The 18,140-nt window shown below is 51.4% G+C and overlaps 1 protein-coding gene across 4 annotated transcripts in view; it reads left to right on the top strand.

The window, feature by feature from the left end:
* Nucleotides 1–18,140, top strand: part of ABR (ABR activator of RhoGEF and GTPase) — a 172,688-nt gene that overhangs the window by 98,640 nt on the left and 55,908 nt on the right. For all 4 annotated transcript variants that reach the window (XM_006184972.3, XM_032457509.1, XM_032457507.1 and 1 more), the window contains 3 exons: nt 3,172–3,270; nt 10,205–10,390; nt 15,441–15,548. In XM_006184972.3, coding sequence (XP_006185034.2) covers nt 3,172–3,270; nt 10,205–10,390; nt 15,441–15,548 — 393 coding nt within the window. The remainder of the gene's footprint in view (nt 1–3,171; nt 3,271–10,204; nt 10,391–15,440; nt 15,549–18,140) is intronic.

Genomic DNA, 18,140 nt, shown 5'->3' with positions numbered 1-18,140 from the left:
GTCTACAGGGGTCAGAAGGGCTGCATTCCTTCTGGAAGTTCTAGGGAAGAGAGCCCATTGCCTTGCCTTTACCAACTTCTAGGGAATGCTCCCTGCGTTCTTTGGCTCATGGCCGCATCTTCTGTCTTCAAATCTCACACTCAATCTCTCCCCATTCCCCTCCCCATCTCCTTCTGCGAGCGCATGGCCTCTTCTCTGACTCTGACCCTCTTGCCTCCCTCTCCTAAGGACCCTTGTGGTTACATAGGGTCCACCTGGATAATCCAGGATAATCTCCATCTAAAAACCTTTAGTTACATCTGTAAAGTCCCTTGTGCCATGTAAAGTGACATATTCACAAGTTTGGTGGATTAGGAGGAGGACATCTTTGGCAGGACACTGTTCTTCTATCACAGGATCGGATAACATTTCAGAGACTCTGGGAGTAGCAGCCTCCAGCACAAGTCTGTTAACTAGGTTGCTGATGGAAGGCCAAGGGTTAAATCCCTCCTCAGGGAAAGGGTAGGAAAGCCTATGAAAACACGCTGGGGGAAAGCAGCTCTCCTCCGGACTTAGGAGAACTCTGATGGCTTCAGACACTCTCCCAACCGATGCTAAGGGTGTGCATTTGAGGCCCAGAGAGGAAGCTGTTTGAGATTCCAGGTAAGCATCCAAAGCTTGTAAAAGGAACACAAGAGTGAGGAAATAATCATGTTACTGAACCAAACTTGGGTCTGCTTGCCGGCGTGCAGTGAAGCCAGTCTACTGACACCGGGTTGTGATGAAGGGAAGTGCAGCATTTACTGCAGGGCGCCAAGCAAGGAGTCCAGGGAAGCCAGTGCTTTAAAGACCTGGAGGTATTTAAAGATAGGGTAAGGGAGGGGTGTCGTGGGGTGCGTGATCAGCTCGTGGACATTATTCTGATTGGATGGTGGTGAGGTCATCAGGAGTCATCATCAACCTTCTGGTTCCAACCAGTCTGGGGTCTGGGTGCTTGAGGGCAGCATACAGTTAACTTCTTCCACCTGGTGGGGGTTTCCAGTGTCTGCAAAACAGCTCAAAGGACAAGGCTCAGAATATTATCTCTAGCCCTTGAGGAGGAACTAAAGGTCTTTGACTTTGTTTAATGACTAAACTCTTATTATGTCGTTGTCTTGCTTGACTATTTTCCTTTCTTTCTGTGTTTTCTCCCTTCTCTTATGAAATGTACTCTTTGGAACTTGAGGAGAGTAAAGTTTTTCTACAGACAAGAGGCAGGTGGAGGACATGGGGGGAAGGGGGTCTGTTCTGGAAAGGCCCCACAGGGGTCCTACTCAGTTACAGTCAGAGCAGTGGACGAGCACAGAATTTGATGTTCGAGGACCTGGGGTGGAATCCCAGCTCTGCCACTTTGTGACCCTGGGCTAGGCTCCTCCCTATTAAGTCTTATTTTTTGTTTCCATTTGTATAATGGAAAATTATAGTAACCCCGCCATGAAGTATTTGAGAGGGGGGTGAGGCTAAATGAGAGAGTGGAAAGGGCTTACAAGGCTTAATAAATGTCAGGTGCCCACAGGTTAGAGCGTCACGTGGTGCTGGGCTTCAGGGCATCCAGAGGAGTGCGAGGCAGGTGCTTCAAAGGCAGGCGGTAACGAGAGAGTGTGCGTTGGGTGGGTCGCATGGGAGAGGGAGTGCTGCAGACACAGAGCTGACCCCCGGGCCAGAGGCTTCAGCGGCGCCTCCAGGAGACAGGGTGCAGGGGGCAGATTTAGAGGAGAGAAGAGCCCAGGTGGGAGAAGGCATTTTAGGCAGCAGGGATGGCGAGAACCAAAGTTCAGAAACTGGAACACTCCTGGCATGTTGGGAAGACAGAGATCTGACGGCTGCTGGGGAGATTGGATGGGTGGGGAGAGGCATAAGGAGTCCTGGAAGGTGTTTAAGTAAAGGGTAAGCTGGCCCCCATCACGGTGTACTGTCATATGTTTATGTTTACTTGTTTTGGGTTTGTTTTTTTTTTTAAACGTCTTTCCCCCAGGTTATAAGCCACATGAGAGTAAGGGGCTACTGTATGCTTGTTTCTCTTGGTACCTACTGGGTTTGGTGGCCATTTGAATAAATAAATGAGCAAATAGCCTACTTGAATCCTGCAATAATCGCAGGTTGCAGCAGTAAGTCTTTGACAAGCAACAGGTGTAGGGTGGCCTTCTGGGAAGATTGATCTGGCTCTGGGGAGTCGAGCAGAGACAGGAGAGAGTGGCAGAGGTCAGTTAGGCACAGTGGGATGCTGTGGCCTGGACCACAGCAGAGGAGTGGGTGGAGCAGAGGAGAGAGTCCTTTAAGAGATTAGCAAGAATGCTCTGAAGGGCTTGGGACTGAATGTGGCAGAGGAGACGGAGAGAGTAGGACGAGGAGGCCAGGAATGACTTGGGGGTCTTAGGTGACAAGAAGAAGTACACGTTTTTTTCACTCAGGAAAAGTTTCCAAGCACTTCCTCTGTGCTGGGCACTGTGCTAATTGGTGAGCATTTGAGGTTAAGTGGGGCATGATCGCCATAGAGGAGATGGAATTCTGGAGTCGGGAGGAGGCCTGTGGGGGTCTGTGCCGTAAACAGTGAGGCAGTCAGGAAATGCTGGGGTCAGGGTGTAGGGGGTAAGGTTGAGGGCCCCCAGCCAGCCCTTCTGTTGTGGGACTGAGCTCCCAGGGACAGGAAGATGTAGTCCGAGGTGTAGCTAAGAGGCCACACGGCTGGGGCTTCCATGGCCACTTCCATCCCATCCTCCCTATCCCTACACTGAGTTTACACATCACTTCCTCTGGGTACCTCCTCTGCCCCTGCTGTGTCCTCCTGTGTGACCATGCCTGCCCCAGTCATGCCTCTGATTTCCCTTCTAACTGTCTGTATCTCCCCTCCCCCGTGGAACTGCTCCCACACACAGGGTCAGATCCGTGGTTATCTTGCTCCCTGGTATGAGATTGAATAGGTGGATGTATATCAAATAAGGAAATGTGGGGGGAAAAAAGGATGGGAGAGAAATAAAGCAAGACATTAGCAATATGGGTGATTGTTTCTCTTTTTATATTTCTGTATTTCCTAAATTTTTCTATAATAAGTATTTGGCCTTTATCCCCTGCAGAAGAAGAGGGAAAAGGCAAGAAAACAGGCGGCTCAGGATTTAGGCCTCCTTTCTCTGAGCTTTTGATCTGCTCTTACAGGTGGAAGCAGGGAAAGGCCTGGAGATGAGGAAGCTGGTTCTCTCGGGGTTCCTGGCCAGCGAAGAGATCTACATTAACCAGCTGGAAGCTCTGTTGCTCGTGAGTATATGTTCTGGGGCTTCGTGCTCTAAAATTGCTTTTGGAGTTGGAGACAGGGAGGGGGGGACCCGGACCAGCCCTTCCCAGGGGCAGAGTCTGTGGTACTGCTCTGCCCACGGCTTGGCGTCAGGCAGCCGCTGTCATTGGCAGAAAAGGCCTGTGCCTCGCAGCCCCGACTCTCCACACCTGCCCTGGGAAAGGTAGAAGCAGCAGCAGGGGAGCAAACTCTCCATCACCTCGACCATGGTGCCGGCGTCACTAATGGATCACAGTGCTCTGTCCAAGAGCCAAAAGTGGTGGCTCTTATTTTAATGTCAATGTGTAAGGTGGCATACAGGCAATTTACAATAACATACATGATATTGACATATTTATTCTTAGAACTTACACATTTACAGACATACAAATATAGGACAATGTGTTTTTTCTTTCTGTCTTCAATATTTTATTGACGTGTTTCAAGCAACCCTAATAGCACAATATCCACTATTAAGAATCTCACCCATTTAACTGCTGCATGAATATCATTCATTTATTGACATTAGCGTTACGAACACATAATGGAAAAATGTCCAGGTAGAGGGTCTTAACCTCTGCCTCCAACTGGTATTCGGGTGGGCTCTACCAGTCAATCGAGTTGAGATCTCTTTGTTATCCCGGGTCTGAGTCCTTCCTCCTCCCTGGAATAATGAAGCATTCATGCCATCCCAAGGCCCTGTGGCAGGGAAGTGTGAGGGTGAGGGCTCTCTGTCATTCTGGGAAGCACCGTCTCTCTGAGGCAGTAGACTGACCGCAGCCCTCTGTGAAGAAGCCTCACTTTCCTCTCCATGGTGGAGGCGTTGTGAGAATCAGACTGGGAGGAGAATAATAAAATGTTTTCCAAAGGTAAAAGTAACCAGGGGGAGGGCATAGCTCAGTGGTAGAGCACATGCTTAGCATGCATGAGGTCCTGGATTCATCCCCAGTACCTCTGTTAAATAAAATAGTACTAATAAATAAATAAACCTAATTACCTCCCCGCACCAAAAAAAAAAAAAGGTGAAACCACACAGATGTAAGATGTTTTAGCCTTTGAAGAAAGTGCATATTAGATGCGTCTAGATATTATGCAGAATGATTGTGGCATGGGAAGTTCTCTTCCCTGGATGTTTTGCAGTCTGAGACATAAGATACCAGAAAAAAGAAGGAATAAGAAATGCAGATGTAGATCAGGAGAACTCATTCTGACAAGAGCTGTAAGAAGCTAACACATTTACGTACTTGCTGTGATGTGAGAGGTTGCCACCCAGTGTCCCAGGGGACTTAGCATTTATTACCCCAGGAGTAATTCTCACAGTGATTAGCTGCTTTGTAACACACTGGGCTGAGTTGGTGGTCAGTCTCCCTGAGAGGTTGTTGGTTTACAGTCATATTTTTTAAGTGAGGGACAGTTTGGCAGGTCAGTAAGGACTCTGGTCTGGGGTCAGAACTAGGGAAGATACTTGACACTGCCATTAACAGTAGACTTATTTCCTGTTTTCCAAATTGTGCATCTCAACCACTAGTGGGTTGTGCAGTCAGTGCAGTAGGGTGAAGCAGCATTTTATGACAAATGAGAAAGAAAATGTCAGTGTGCATCATACATAGTAATAATAAGTACTGTTTCATGCAGCTTTCAGCTTGCTGTATGGATATGTGTACATGTGAATGTATATCTGTGTCCTGGGCCACATGCTGTCTTACATATGTTGTGGGTTTTAAAAACCACTGGCTTTGGGCAAGCCATGCATGGGACCTCCTTGAGCCTCCATTTCCTCATCTGAAGATGAGAATGATGCTGTTACCTTCCCTCTCTTCTTCATGGGATTGAGAAGATCAGGTGACCCTTTTGGGGATCTAGTACAATGCCACGTAGTTAGGCATTGAAGGAAGGAGGACAGGCAGATGAAATACACGTTATAAACCAAATTGTTGTACCAAAGCAAAGGGGCATGGTTGTCATCACGAAAAGGATACATATTTGAAAGAAATTCAAAGGACACAGATTGCCCTTCTTTGAATCCCCACCTGACTGCTTACTAGCTCTAGACCTTCAGCAGATTAATGAACCTCTGTGCCTCATTTTCTGTGTCTGCAAACGGGGTATACTAATGTTAGTACTCTCTCCAGGGGTTTGTTGTGAGGATCGAGTTTGTTTGAGACGCTCTTAGAGCCTGAGTGTTCGCTGATAATATTATTATCTCCAGTTCTGGAAGAGAATGCAGGTTAGGGCCTGTTTGTTTCTGTCGACACACCCGTTCCCTGCAGGAAGGGGAGGCCTGTGTTCTCATCCAAAGCCTGGCACTCTTAGATTCCAGCTTGGTTCTCATCTGTCATTGGGCCTAACTTGAGTTTCCGTTTGTCTGGGTAAAGATAACAACAGATTTAGGGGCCAAGACACTCCCTCCCTGCCTCATCCTTCTAACAGCTCATGCCCCAAAGGCAAAAACGATGAGGCTGGGGCTCCCAGTCCTGGGGTTACCCAGGCTAGGTCCCTCCTCTCTCCCCCACTTGTTCATCCTGGACCCCTGGTAGGGAGGGACCAGCTAGGAAGCCTGGTCATGTCTGGAGGGCAGGAAGAAGGACCAGGACCCTCCACAGCCACAGTGTCAGATGACAAGCCTCAGATAGGGAATAAAGCCCTCCCTCCCTCCTCCTTGAGCTGAGGGCCTCCCCCAGTTACCACAAAGCTAAGCCCTTTGCTCTTTGGGGTGACCTGACAAAGGAGCTCAGAGGAGAAGAAAACCTGTCTTCCCCAGCTCCCTCCTCCCCCCACGCCCAGATCTCCTTCTTGTCACCCCACCCCCATTCCCACAGCCCTGCTCCTGAGTGTTTCTTCTCAGTCCAATACTTCCTGACATGCAAACGGCTGGGTGTGTGTCCCCAAGACTGTGGACACACACAGGCGCAGACGGGGACACCACATAGGAGCCTCTGTTCCTGCTGCCTGAGATGCTGGCCAGGGCAAGGTTTGGTAACCTTATGGAACCCTCCAGGTTCCTGGTGGGTTCCTATTACAAGGGAAATGGGTCTGGGAGCCTGGCCTGAGGTTAGGATGGAGGAAGGAGGAAGGGAGGCAAACTAAATGCAGGTAATTCTGCATCTCCCTCCTCTGGGAGATAAGCTGGGTGCCTCTGGCTGCACCATTGCCTTCAGCACCTCCCACCGCCTGGCCCTTCTCTCTGCCTCTCATCCTGGGGTTTGCTTTGTTCCTTAGCTGTAGAATGGGTTCAAGATGCCCTTCCCCTTGGCCTGCAGGCTGGAGGAGAACCATGACAGTTAGCAAACAGGCATGCGGCTGCCTCCAGGCCTTTTGGGATAGGAGGCAGAGGAAGTGGGCCGATTTCTCTCCCTGTTTTCGGAAGGCAAGTTGCTGGGGGACAGAGCAGACTAATGGCGGTGCGAAGTTACACAGCAAGTTAGAACTTGCCTGGCCCGAATTCCCGAGGAGTATTACATAGGAAATCCGGAGCCAGGACTCTGAAATCACCCAGGGGTCCTATCTAACAACCCGCTCCCCTCTGATACCGTGGGAGCCGGCGCCCTTGCCCTCTGCTGGAGGATCTGGGAGGAGGGAGAGCGAGCTGGTACCCGCACTTTGTTGGAAGAGCAGTGTCGGAAGAGCAGTGCTGCACCAGAGCTCAGTGTGGGGTACCTGTGCCTCTCAGCCAGCCCTCCTGGCCCCAGGCCTCTATTCGGGGCTTCACCAGATAAAAATAACTGCCTTCAGGGGCCTCAGGCCAGGCAAGGGCACAAACCCAGCACTTTCCCTTCCCCTAAAGGCCCAGCCTTGTCCTGAGAACTGTCTGAGGCCCCAAGTACAGGCCCTGTCCACGTGACCTGGCCCTGGTGGCTCCATCTATTCCCCTTTTGTAGACAGAGTTGGGGTTTAGGAGGGAGCAGAGCAGTTGTGTCTGGTCTCCACATGGGCAGTGCTTGAGTGCTTCCCCAGCAACTTCTGAGAAATCCTGACCCCGCTGCCTTCCCAGGACTGTTCTCTCTTATTTCCTTTATTCCTCCTCAGTGGGGACTGCACCCCGGCAGGGACAGGGACTCTGTGGTGACTTGGACCCTCCCCTGGACCTGGGTGGGTAGATGTGAAAAGGATAAACTCTGGCTGATCCCAAGGGCCAGCTCTGTACCCTTCCTGGAGTGTTGGGAGCCATAAGCTCAATGTGGCCATCCACCTGGGGTCCTTTCCCCAGCCCCTCTCCGATCCTGGTTCCCTCTGTTTCCCTGCCTGCCATGTTTACCAAGGCCCCACCCCTTCACCTGCTCAGATCTTCCTTCAGAAGCTGTTTCGCCACCTCCTCTGTGAAGCCCTCTCCGAGCTGTGTCAGCGGAACCTTGGGACCAGTGGGCTGGTATTTACAGTCCAAGTCGGGTAATGACCCTGTCTTACTTTGTGCACTAAATTGTTTCATTTGTGTCAGTCCAGTTTACCCAAATAGATTATAACGTTCTCCAGAGCAAGGAGCCTGAGTCATAAAAATAATCTCCTGAAGGGAAAATTGGCCCTCGGCACTCCCCTGCTTCAGTCCCTCCAGGGAGAGCCGGGTCACTGCCTGGGCTTAAAGGCTGCATTCCTTCCCCCGGCACGATCTGGCCCCTGTTCGCCCCTCCATTCCCGCTTTATGTCCCTCTCCACCCCCTTGCACAGGCAAATCGGCTGTCTGCCAGCTCCTCTCCCCCCAGGCTGCTCCCACCTCAGGACCGGGCATTGAGGAAGTCGGCCTGGAGTACTGGCCCCTCTGGCCCTCTGCTTCTGTTTCAGGGTCAGCGTCTCCTTCTTGGAGAAGCTGTCCTTCAGCAGGACGACCCCTTCTTATTTCCTTCGTAGCACTTGTGTGCAAGTCTGTGTTTGATGGTTTCCTTGTATTTTGTCTCCCTTACGTAACGGGAGGCTCCATGAGGGCGGTGATTAGTGAATCCCTGGATACTCCCCACACCCCCTGGCCTGGCCTCGCGTTAGGTGCTTGGTCCATTATTTGTGGGGTGAACAGTAATAATAGTAGCAGCTAGCATTTATTGATTGCCTTCTCTCTGCCAGGCACGTACTCAATATTTTATATAAATTAGGGCTTTTGATCTTCTCATCAGTGTTCTTGAGAAGGTAATAATTATCTTGGTTTCACAAATAAGGCTGCTGAGGCCCAGAGATGCTAAGTGACTTGCCCACAGCTATTAAGTGGTGGAATTGGGACTCTTTCCTATGCTGCTTGGCCTGAACCCCATCCTGCTTCCCTCGCAAAGAGCTGGACATTAGGAGCTCATTGGTTCCAGCACTGAGAGGGTCAGAAGGAGGGTTTCTGCTTTTTCCTGTCTTCGTCATTGAGTCTGGACTTTTTAGAGCTGGGAGAGTGAGGGAGCCGTAAGTCGGAGCATTGTCTGGGTTTTTGAGTGGATGGGACTTCCTCTTATGGACAGACGTGGGCTCTGCTGCCATCGGATGAGACAGATGGGAGGATAGAGTGAAGCGTGGCTGGGCGTTTGGCTACTGCAGTGGCTGGAGCTGGTGGTCATCTCAGGGAGAACCAGTCATCAACTTCAGTCTCCCTCAGTGGAGGTGTTCCCTGCAGCCCAGCACTGAGTGGCCCGTTCTCTGCTAGAATGCTCCTCTTGTCAGAAAGCTCACCACCTAATCCTGTGAGACAGTGGAGGACAGCTCTTGTGAGCCCACACTTGCCCCTGCAACTTCTCCTTTCTGCCTCTGGGTCTGCAGAATGACCCAGACTAAGTCAAAGACCTCTGTCCACACAGCCCTTTAGCTACATGATAGATGAACACTGACCATGTCTGACTCACGCTCCTCTCTCCCAGGCAAACACCCTCCACCTCTCCCCCCACCGTGCCTTCTCTTTGGGTGGGTATCCAGACCTTGTGCCCTGGAGAGCCTTTGGAGTGCAGTCTGGGCATCTCTGGGGGCTTTAGGGCTGCGGGAAGGTCAACCATGGAGGTTATCCTTCAGGATCATTTTTTGTTTCAATGATGAATTTTAATCATCCCCCCCCGATTAGAAAATTATTTACTCATTGGAGGTGATCTAGAAAATACAGATATCACATTGAAGGAAACGTACCCAAGCCTCATTTTCCCTTAATGTTGAGCTTTAAGGTGATGGCTTCAGCTCCCAGCAGGTGTTAGGGATGATCTTGAGTTTCTGTCTGTCACCTCACCCTCTCCACCCGCAAGCATGGAGCATCTTGGTGTAGACAGGCTGAGACAGCAGATAGGTTTCATCTTGCATGTCAGCCTTGGCATGGAGGAAGAGTCTCAGGCTACAACCAGGCTCAGTGAGAAAGATGGTGATCACTTAGCAATGTCTGCCATGGGTACAGGAGGCAGGGCGGTGGCCTGTGTGCCACCTGCTCACTCTCTCTGTGCTAAGTGATGGGAACTTAAAATATCAGTGCAGCTGAGATTGGTTTGGACCTCTTAGAAACTCTACCCCCGAGTCCTAGAATCATGTTCTGTTTTTCGGAAGGAAACAGCTGAGGAGTTCAGTCAGCCCTCCTTCCCACTGAAGCGTGACAAGGGAGTTTATGACTCAGGGCGTGAGACTATTGTGGAAGAAAGCTATGAGTCCTGTTAAACCATCAAGCAAACCTCTGTACCAGCTGGGAGCCCAGGCCCCCAGGGGTCAAGGCGTGGGAGTAATGTGCCTGGCACCACCCCTTGGGCCCAGCGGGGCTGCTGGACCCGGCTCTGGCCATCAGGCTCCCTCTTCTTGCAGTACCACATGGCTTGTTGGGGCCCGTGACAGCAGCTGCTTGATTCAAACCACACTTCACCTGCCCTCACTGGCTTTGTCTAGACAGAACTTGAGCAGTAGGAAGGCCTAATCTGGGCCCTGGGTCTGCTGACCCTCTGGTTTATTTACCTCTCACCTCCACCCTTTCTTCCTCCTCTCTCTCAGCCCATGAAACCCCTGAAGGCCACAGCCACCACGTCCCAGCCTGTGCTCACCATCCAACAGATTGAAACCATCTTCTACAAGATCCAGGACATCTACGAGATCCACAAGGAGTTCTATGACAACCTCTGCCCCAAGGTGCAGCAGTGGGACAGCCAGGTCACCATGGGCCACCTCTTCCAGAAGCTGGTGAGTCTCCTGTTGATGGAGGGTCTCAGTGGAGCTGCTAGTGTTGGGAGAAGACTGGTCAGCCCCAGCCTTCCTGGCCTCCTTCAAGGCCTGGGGCATTTCCGAGTCCTGAACGAAAGCCTGGGCCTCTGCCTTATGGGAACCTGGCGAAGCCCTGGAGTGCTTCTGGGGATGCTGGAGATGAGCTGTATGCGTAGGTGCTCCTGGCAGGGCATCGTTTCTCTTGCCGAGGGGGCTCCAGGACCCCTGCCCTTCAGCTGTCTGAGGGCCAAGTGCCAGGTGGACGGACAGAGACTGCTCACCTGAGACCTCGGGCATTTGCTGCACCTCTGTGCTGCCTCTGAAATGAAGCAGTCAGGCTGGAGACCATGTCAGCTAATGATCCTCTCTTGAGGACACGAGGACCCAGGAGCAGAAAGCACTGCGAGCCCAGCCCACTCGCTGTTGCGGGGGAGGGAGAAGGAAGAGGAGGTAGAATTCATGTGCGGCCTTCATGCTGGGAAAGGCTCTTCAGGGTCTTCTAGCTTCCATGGCTCCCATGATGCCCTGTCCTCCAGCTTGGTGTCTGTCTTCGGCTGTGTCCCCAGAGGACCCCCCCGAGTCAGCCCCACAGGGCCCCCACCTGGCTCTCCTTGGGACTGTCCCCCCATTACTTCTGCCAGCCCAGCGGCAGGACAGAGCCCAGGAGTCAGTGGCCGTTGTCCTGTGGGTGTGAGTGGTGGGGGCAGGTGCCTCTGCTTCTCCTCGCCTGCAGCAGGGGAACAGGTTGAATGGAGAGGCCTCTACTTCTCACACAAGAGAAAACTCCTGCTTGGATATTCATAGGGCCACAAGCTCAGCATATTCAAAACCAGATTCATTGGCTCTGAAGTCCTTTGCTCATTTTCCTGCTTCTGTCTCAGTGGGTGTGGCCACATCCCATCCTACATCCATCCATGACTCCCTGGGACTCATTCTTGGCACCTCCTCTCCCCCACCCCCTCCACTGCCCTGCATCCACTTCTTTAAAGCTCACAGCCACCAGTTTCTCTCCACCCTCTCTGGCACCCTTACCTGGACCATTGCTCTAGGCTCATGAGTGGCTTCTGCCTCCAGGCCCACCTACCAGTTGGCCTCTCACCTCTACTTAGCAGATGGAGAGCGTCTTCTAAACTCCTAACTGGACCTCACTTCTCCCTGCTCATGTCCCTTCAGAGGCTCCCCCTCACCCCCTGGATAAAGGGCAGGCTCCGAGGAATGGCTCATGAGACCCTTTACATGCTGGCTTCCATCCTCCCCTGGCCTCTGGCTGCTGCCTCCTCCACCCTCGAGGCCTCAACACTGAACCTTCTGGTCTCGGGTCACACTGCAGGCACGCATGACCTCTCTGTACCTGCAGTTCTAGCTTCCTGAAATGTCCTTCCCCATCTTGTCTGGCATCTCCTGGTCAGTTTCCAGCTTAGAAGTGACCTTTGTGGAGAAGCCTTCTGCAGCCCCTCATATGTGATCCCTATGCTTACCCACTCCCTGAACACTAAACTGCCTGAGTCCCCAAAACCATATGCTCCGAGAGGACAGACAGTATTTCTTTCATTTTTAGACCCCCCAGGACTAGCGCAATAGAGGAATGAATGAGTGAGGAATGAATAGGTGAATGAGTGCACCATGCCCTTGACAGCGGGACCACTTGGGGAAACTTGGCAAGGCATTGAAAAGACATCACAGGGCCTGAGGTCTGTGTCCAGAGAGACAGCAGTGTTGCAGGGACAAGCACTAGAACCAGGTCGCAGCTGGGAATCCGGGCTCTGCCACAGGTTAAACCTGTGACTTTGGGCAACTTACCCAACCTCTCCTGACTCAGCTTCCTTGTTTGTAAAAATGAGGATAATAATGGTATCTACCTCATTGGATTGTTGTGAGCCCTAAGTGAGTCAATACCTGAGAAGTGCTTGGAAGAGGACCTGAAACATAGTAAGTTAATAAATACTCAATAGTTAGCCATTATCGTTACTGTTATTACTGCTATTATTATTATTAGGAAGAGGCACACCTAAAAGACGATGTTGCCAGGGAACTCCACACTTGGTTCTGGCAGCCCCAGAATGCCTGCCCCAGTTCGGGGATAGGGAGCACCCAGTCATGACTCCAGGCCTGGTCTAGGAGCCTGAGGTGATTGGTTTGGGGGGCAGCCTCTCCCCAGCCCTCAAGAGGGCAGAAGAAAGCAAACGCCAGAGGTAGGAGGGTGAGTAGCCCAGAGCGTAGTGCAAAGTCTGTCTTGGTTTGTCTTTGTCACTTGGACCCTGCTGTCACTGGGGACCCCCGTTCTGGTCTGAGCTCCACTGGTCTGGTCATGAGTTTGCTACCCACCCTCTCCCCCAGTGTCATGAACTAATGCCTGAAGCCCCTGGGGCGACAGGCTTGGGAGGATCCGGGACAGGCATCTGGAGGCAGTTTATTTTCAGCTGGTCTCCGGGTATTTGATTATCTGTCACTGAGAGGAGGGAATTAGCATCTCTGTTATTTGTTTGATGAGATCACCCCAGTGCCAAGCTGCTGTTTCCAAGCAACCTCCACTTCCCAGTTAACGGCCCTGGCAGGCTGGGCCTTGGACCCTGCAGACAAGGGTGCTCCATGGAGATGGCAGTGCCTGGGATGGTGGGGGACCCCTGCATGCAGGCCGTCTGCCCAGGAGACTCCTGCTTCCCTCCCATCCCCTTGGGCAGGGGAATGGGAGGGTAGCGTTCCACCCTGGGCACCCAGCCTGTATCCTTCTCGTGGGAAGGAGGGCAAGTACAGCGCTTACCTGGAAGAAGAATAGCAATGATTTTTCCTTTGGTCTAGGAAGGGACTGTCTAGCATATCCCCTGTAGCTTGGGACACCCTGGGCCAGTACTCCCCCTGGAAAAAGAAGCAAACTCCATCCTTCCTGCCCCTCTCCAGCTGGGATTTTCCTTTTTGAATTGTCTGACCCACCTGGGGCTGAGACCTGTGCGGCCCTGGGCCTAGGTTCTTTGCAAGCATCCCTGTTCTCACTTTTCCTCCTGGCTTTCCTCGGCCCCACCTGCCAGCTCCTACGGGCTCTGTCTCTGTCCCAGGGGGCTCCAGGCCACCAGCCCACCTCTTTGGGTCCTAGGGGAATGCAAGGATACTGCAGAAAGCAGAGTGGTCCAGGGCAGGGCTCAGGGGCAGCCCACTTTCCCCAGCACCTGGTGGGCAGAAGTCCTGTAGCAGCTGAACTTCCTCGCTGCTTCATTGAAAAAAATTTTAACCAGAAAATCAAAATCTAAAAACTGTGCACTCACCTCCTAGGATTAACAGATATTAAACTCTGAAGATACACAAAGATTTTTTTAATCAAGAAAATAAAGCATTACAGATGAGGATGAAGTCTGTCTCTCTCTCTCTTTCTTCCTGCCCTTCCTCACAACCTTGAAGCAGCTACTTTGGTGTGTAGCCTTCTAGGCTGCAGTTTGTGTTTTTGCTATATATGTATTTTATGGTATTGCATGTACTTTTAATGTGTATGTAAGTGTGTATATAGATATCATATATTTTCCAATTCAATCAGCCTTCTTTTTGAAACATATCAATGGTGCTACACAAAGATCTAGTTTCATTTTAACTGCACTATGCGTATGGGTTTGCCTGTTTGTGAGCATTTGTTTCCAGTCTCTTCACAAGTGAAAGAGTGAGGCGGGTAAACACCCTTGTTCACGTTTCCTTGTGCACACACGTATGCAAGTTTCTCTAGAGCAATGCATTATAGAAATATAATGCAAGCCACATATATAATGTAAATTTTCCTGGTAGCCACATTGAGTAAAAATAAACAGGTGAAAGTAACATTAAGAATACATTTTATTCAACTCAGTAGATCCAAAATACTTTCAACGTGTAATCAAGATTTTTAAATTAATGAGATAATTTACATTCTCTTTTGCATATTAAGCCTTTGAAACCCAGGGTGTATTTTACACTCACAACACATCTCAGTTTGGACAAGCCACATTTCAGGTGCTCAATAACCACATATAGCAGGTGGCTCCTGTATTGAACAGCATAGCTCTGGGGTTTGTATGTAGAAATGGATTTGCTAAGTAGTAGGCTGAGCTTGCACATTTTCAACTTTATTAGTTATTGACAAATTACTCTCCAGATGATTGAACTAATTTACACCCCCACAAGCAGTCTAAAAAGTTCCTACTTCCCTACGATCTTTCCAACCCTTAATATCATTAGACTTTTAAATTTTGACCAGATTGATGGCTATGAAATAGTATCTTGTTGCGGTTTTAGTTTGAATTTCCACCCTTTGTTCCTGGAGGAGGAAGTGTGCATGCACAGCACAGAGAAGACTTCCATAAATATTTGAGGAATTGAATTCATGAGCCTTGGTTTCCCCTTTTCCAGAAAGGGATGATGGCAACTGTTCCGCCTCCCCGAGGAGGCGAAGCTTCAGTGTGGTCCGAAGTCATGGGGAGCTTTGTGTTAGGTTCAGAGTAATATGCAGATGTGTAGTGAGGCAGGGCCTCTGGTTCCTTGGAGGCTGAGGAGGTGGGGACAGGGACCCAGAGGCCAAGGGAAGTGGGGACTGTGCCTTTAAATGCTGTGACCCATACTCAGCATGGGGAGTGGGGCACTGAGCAGGCCACACGTGCCCACCTCACTCCCTGTCTTTCCCTGCTTCAGCTAATTCCAGGAAGTGAAAGACGTGTGAGGCATTAAGGGGCTTCAAACTGTGTGAGACTTTGATGATGCTAAATAAAGCCAAATGCTGCCATGAGCTGAGGTTTAGCATGCCAACAAAGGCCCTGCCCTGCTCCCCCCAGTACCCCCTTGTTAACCTTATTGGCTAAGCCAGTTTCCATGGAAACTGTCAAGTTCAAAGGGATACTGTAGTATGTTCATCCTGCCTTTTCCCTCTGCTCCCAGTTAGCCATTTGGACTGAGTTAGAGGTTCTGAGTGCTAAGGGAGCTCCAGGTGCTCTGGTTACACTCTCATCCATTCATTAATCCTCTCTCCCCATCCCACTCCTGTCCTCCGCTTCTCTCCTCCCTCTTCTTCCTGCAGGCCAGCCAGCTTGGTGTGTACAAAGCGTTTGTGGATAACTATAAAGTCGCTCTGGAGACTGCTGAGAAGTGCAGCCAGTCCAACAACCAGTTCCAGAAGATCTCTGAGGTGGGCAGCTCCCTGCACAGCCACTTCTACCACTGGGAGCTTTGGGGGCTCCTCAGAGCCTTCCGGCCTTTGGGCCTCTCCTCCCCTGCTTGCCAGTGAGGAAGACAGTTCCCTGATGGGTAACACTTAGCCTGACATTTGCTTTCTTGCACTTGACATTTCTCCTCTTAATATAAGAATATCGTTCTATATATGATCTTGTTACTCTGTTTTAGGTTATTCTGTATTAGAAAAGGGGAGGCAAAAAAGAAAAAAGGGAGCATTCTCCCACACTGTGGTGACCTTGAGCAAGTCACTTCCTTTCTTGTGGGCCTATTTCCTCTTCTGTAGAATGAGATGACTGAATTCATCCAGCTCATCCCACACTTCTCGACAGGAACCACCAGGGGCGCTGTTTAAAAATGCAGATCTTCAGGTGCCTTTCCTGGAGCTTCATTTCAGAAGCTGTGGTGTAGGGCCCAAGATTGTGCATTTTTTTAACCAGCTTCCTTGGGTGATTTTTATAATCAGGAAGATTTGAGGAATTCTGGACTAGGTGGTCTTTTGAGATCCTTCCAATTTGCAGAGAGAGGACAAGGGCCACCTACATGGAGAAGAAGCCCTAGACCCTCTGGCTGGTAATATGCCCATCCCTACTGCTGCAGCCAAGCCTTCCTCCATCCTCCTCTGCAGCGCAAAGATGTGGCACAGTCTGCATTGACGCTCCTATTCAGAAAGTGGCAGGGACGGGCTCTAGGATCCTTCAGGAGCACAGCCCTGCTCACCCCAAAAAGACTAGCCAAAAAGAACGCAGGGACACTGCCCTCCCCCGCCAAGCTGCTGGCTTTATACCCAGAGCACCCAACTCCAGGCTCAGGGCATGAGAACCTCTGGTTCCAGGGGACCTCCTTCTGCAGTTTTGAAAGTCCTGCCTTACAGGCCCCTCTGGATTCTTTGCTTTCTCTCTCAGCTCCGAAGCTAGAAAAGTTGAGATGCAGGATAGTTTTTGTGAAACTACCAGGGTTATGGGTTGCACCCGAGTTTGGAATCAGCTGAGAGGCAGCACAAGAGTAGGGCAGATGGAGATGAAATTGCCAGCTTGCTTACTAGTAAAAGCCGGACTGGAAAAATGTGGGTGTGGGTCTGTAGCCACACTGGATTTGCCAACACTTCCCCTCCACATTTAAACACATCTACTGGGGGCAGAGAGAGGAGAGCTGAGCTCCATTTCTTTTCCTGAACCCAGGAAACAGGTGAGTCACCCGCTGCCTGGGAGGGTGGAGTGGAGTGATGTGGGGGACGGTTCCTCTGTGTGGAGTAACGAGGCTGGAGAAAGGCTATTTCTCACACGGCTCCCAGCCCTCCCTGGAAACAAACTGGATCCCCCTGACCTGTGTGGAGTGGCCCTGCCAAGGCTGCCCAGGTGCCTGGGTCATGTATGGTCCAGAGAGTGGGAGTTCTCCTCTTAGCCGAGACTGACTGCCTGGTCTCTATAGTTGGCAGAAACCCCTGCGTTCATCCCCAAGCCCCTCTGCAAGCTGGCGGCCCCAAGGGCAGAGCGAGGCCTGTGGTCTGCTGCCAGTGGCTCCTCACCCTGACTCACGCGCTGACGCCGTCACTTCCTACTGGTGCTACCACTTAATTACTGCAATTAGGCCCTTCTGCTCTGCAGCAGAGCGATTTTGTACCTCTAGGCTGCACTGGAAGGGGGCATAGAGAAAAATTCCCTAAAGCTGAAAATGCAGACACCAGCCAGAGACACAGCCTTGAGAAGCTGAGTAACCCTCCTTTCTCCTCCCCACCCTCTCCACGCCCCAGGCTCAGTCCGTGGGGTTTTTCTCTGTCTAGAAACAGCTTGAGGCAGGAGTAGGTAATGTGGAGCCCCCACTGCCTGGGCATTTCTTCCCAGGCAGAGCAGGCAGCATCACCTGGTACCTGACCTTGGCCTCACCTCGTCCCTGCCTTCCCTCCGGCAGCCCCCCTGGAGCTCCCTCCCTGCAAGCAACCCTCCAAGTGGGGATTGTGTTACAGTTCCAATTACAGGCCACACTGGTCCATTGGCAAGGGCTGGAGATGGAACTCCTGTCTCTAAAGGCAGATCAAAGTGGTTAGGATCAGATAAGCCACCCCTGGGGTCTGCTGCCGCGTTCACTGCCTGTCACTTTGCATGGGATCCAGGAGGGGTGTTGCCCTTTCCTTGCAGTTTCCTCTCTGATGCCTAGCGCAGGCACCCGTGGGTAGGGAGTGCAGGTGGGGCTGGTGGCTGGATGATGTGGGTAAGGTATAGTTCGGACTGCCCTGTGAAGCACAGCCTCCCTGCCCCAGGTGCACCCCCTCCCTACTTCCCCCTGTCCAGGTGTGCGGGACCCCTCGCTCCTTATCTCAAGGACTGCTCATGCCCTAGGATCAGCTGGTACACTGATGCTTGTCCACTAAAACCCTGTCTGCCCTGGGCTGATGTGTGCAGCCCTCTGAGGAGTGGCTGCTGCTAGGGGGTGGGGCTGGGAGGGGTGGTCCCACTCTTGCCACCGCCCATTCTCTGGAAGGCTCTGAGTCAGGGAGGGACTTTAGGGGATGGGTCTGAGGAGCACCAGGAGCACAGTCCTGTCTGGG

Source organism: Camelus ferus, chromosome 16, assembly GCF_009834535.1.
Source record: "Camelus ferus isolate YT-003-E chromosome 16, BCGSAC_Cfer_1.0, whole genome shotgun sequence".
Classification (NCBI taxonomy): domain Eukaryota; kingdom Metazoa; phylum Chordata; class Mammalia; order Artiodactyla; family Camelidae; genus Camelus; species Camelus ferus.
Note: the sequence above shows the minus strand (reverse complement) of the source record. Positions and strands in the feature narration are given on the sequence as shown.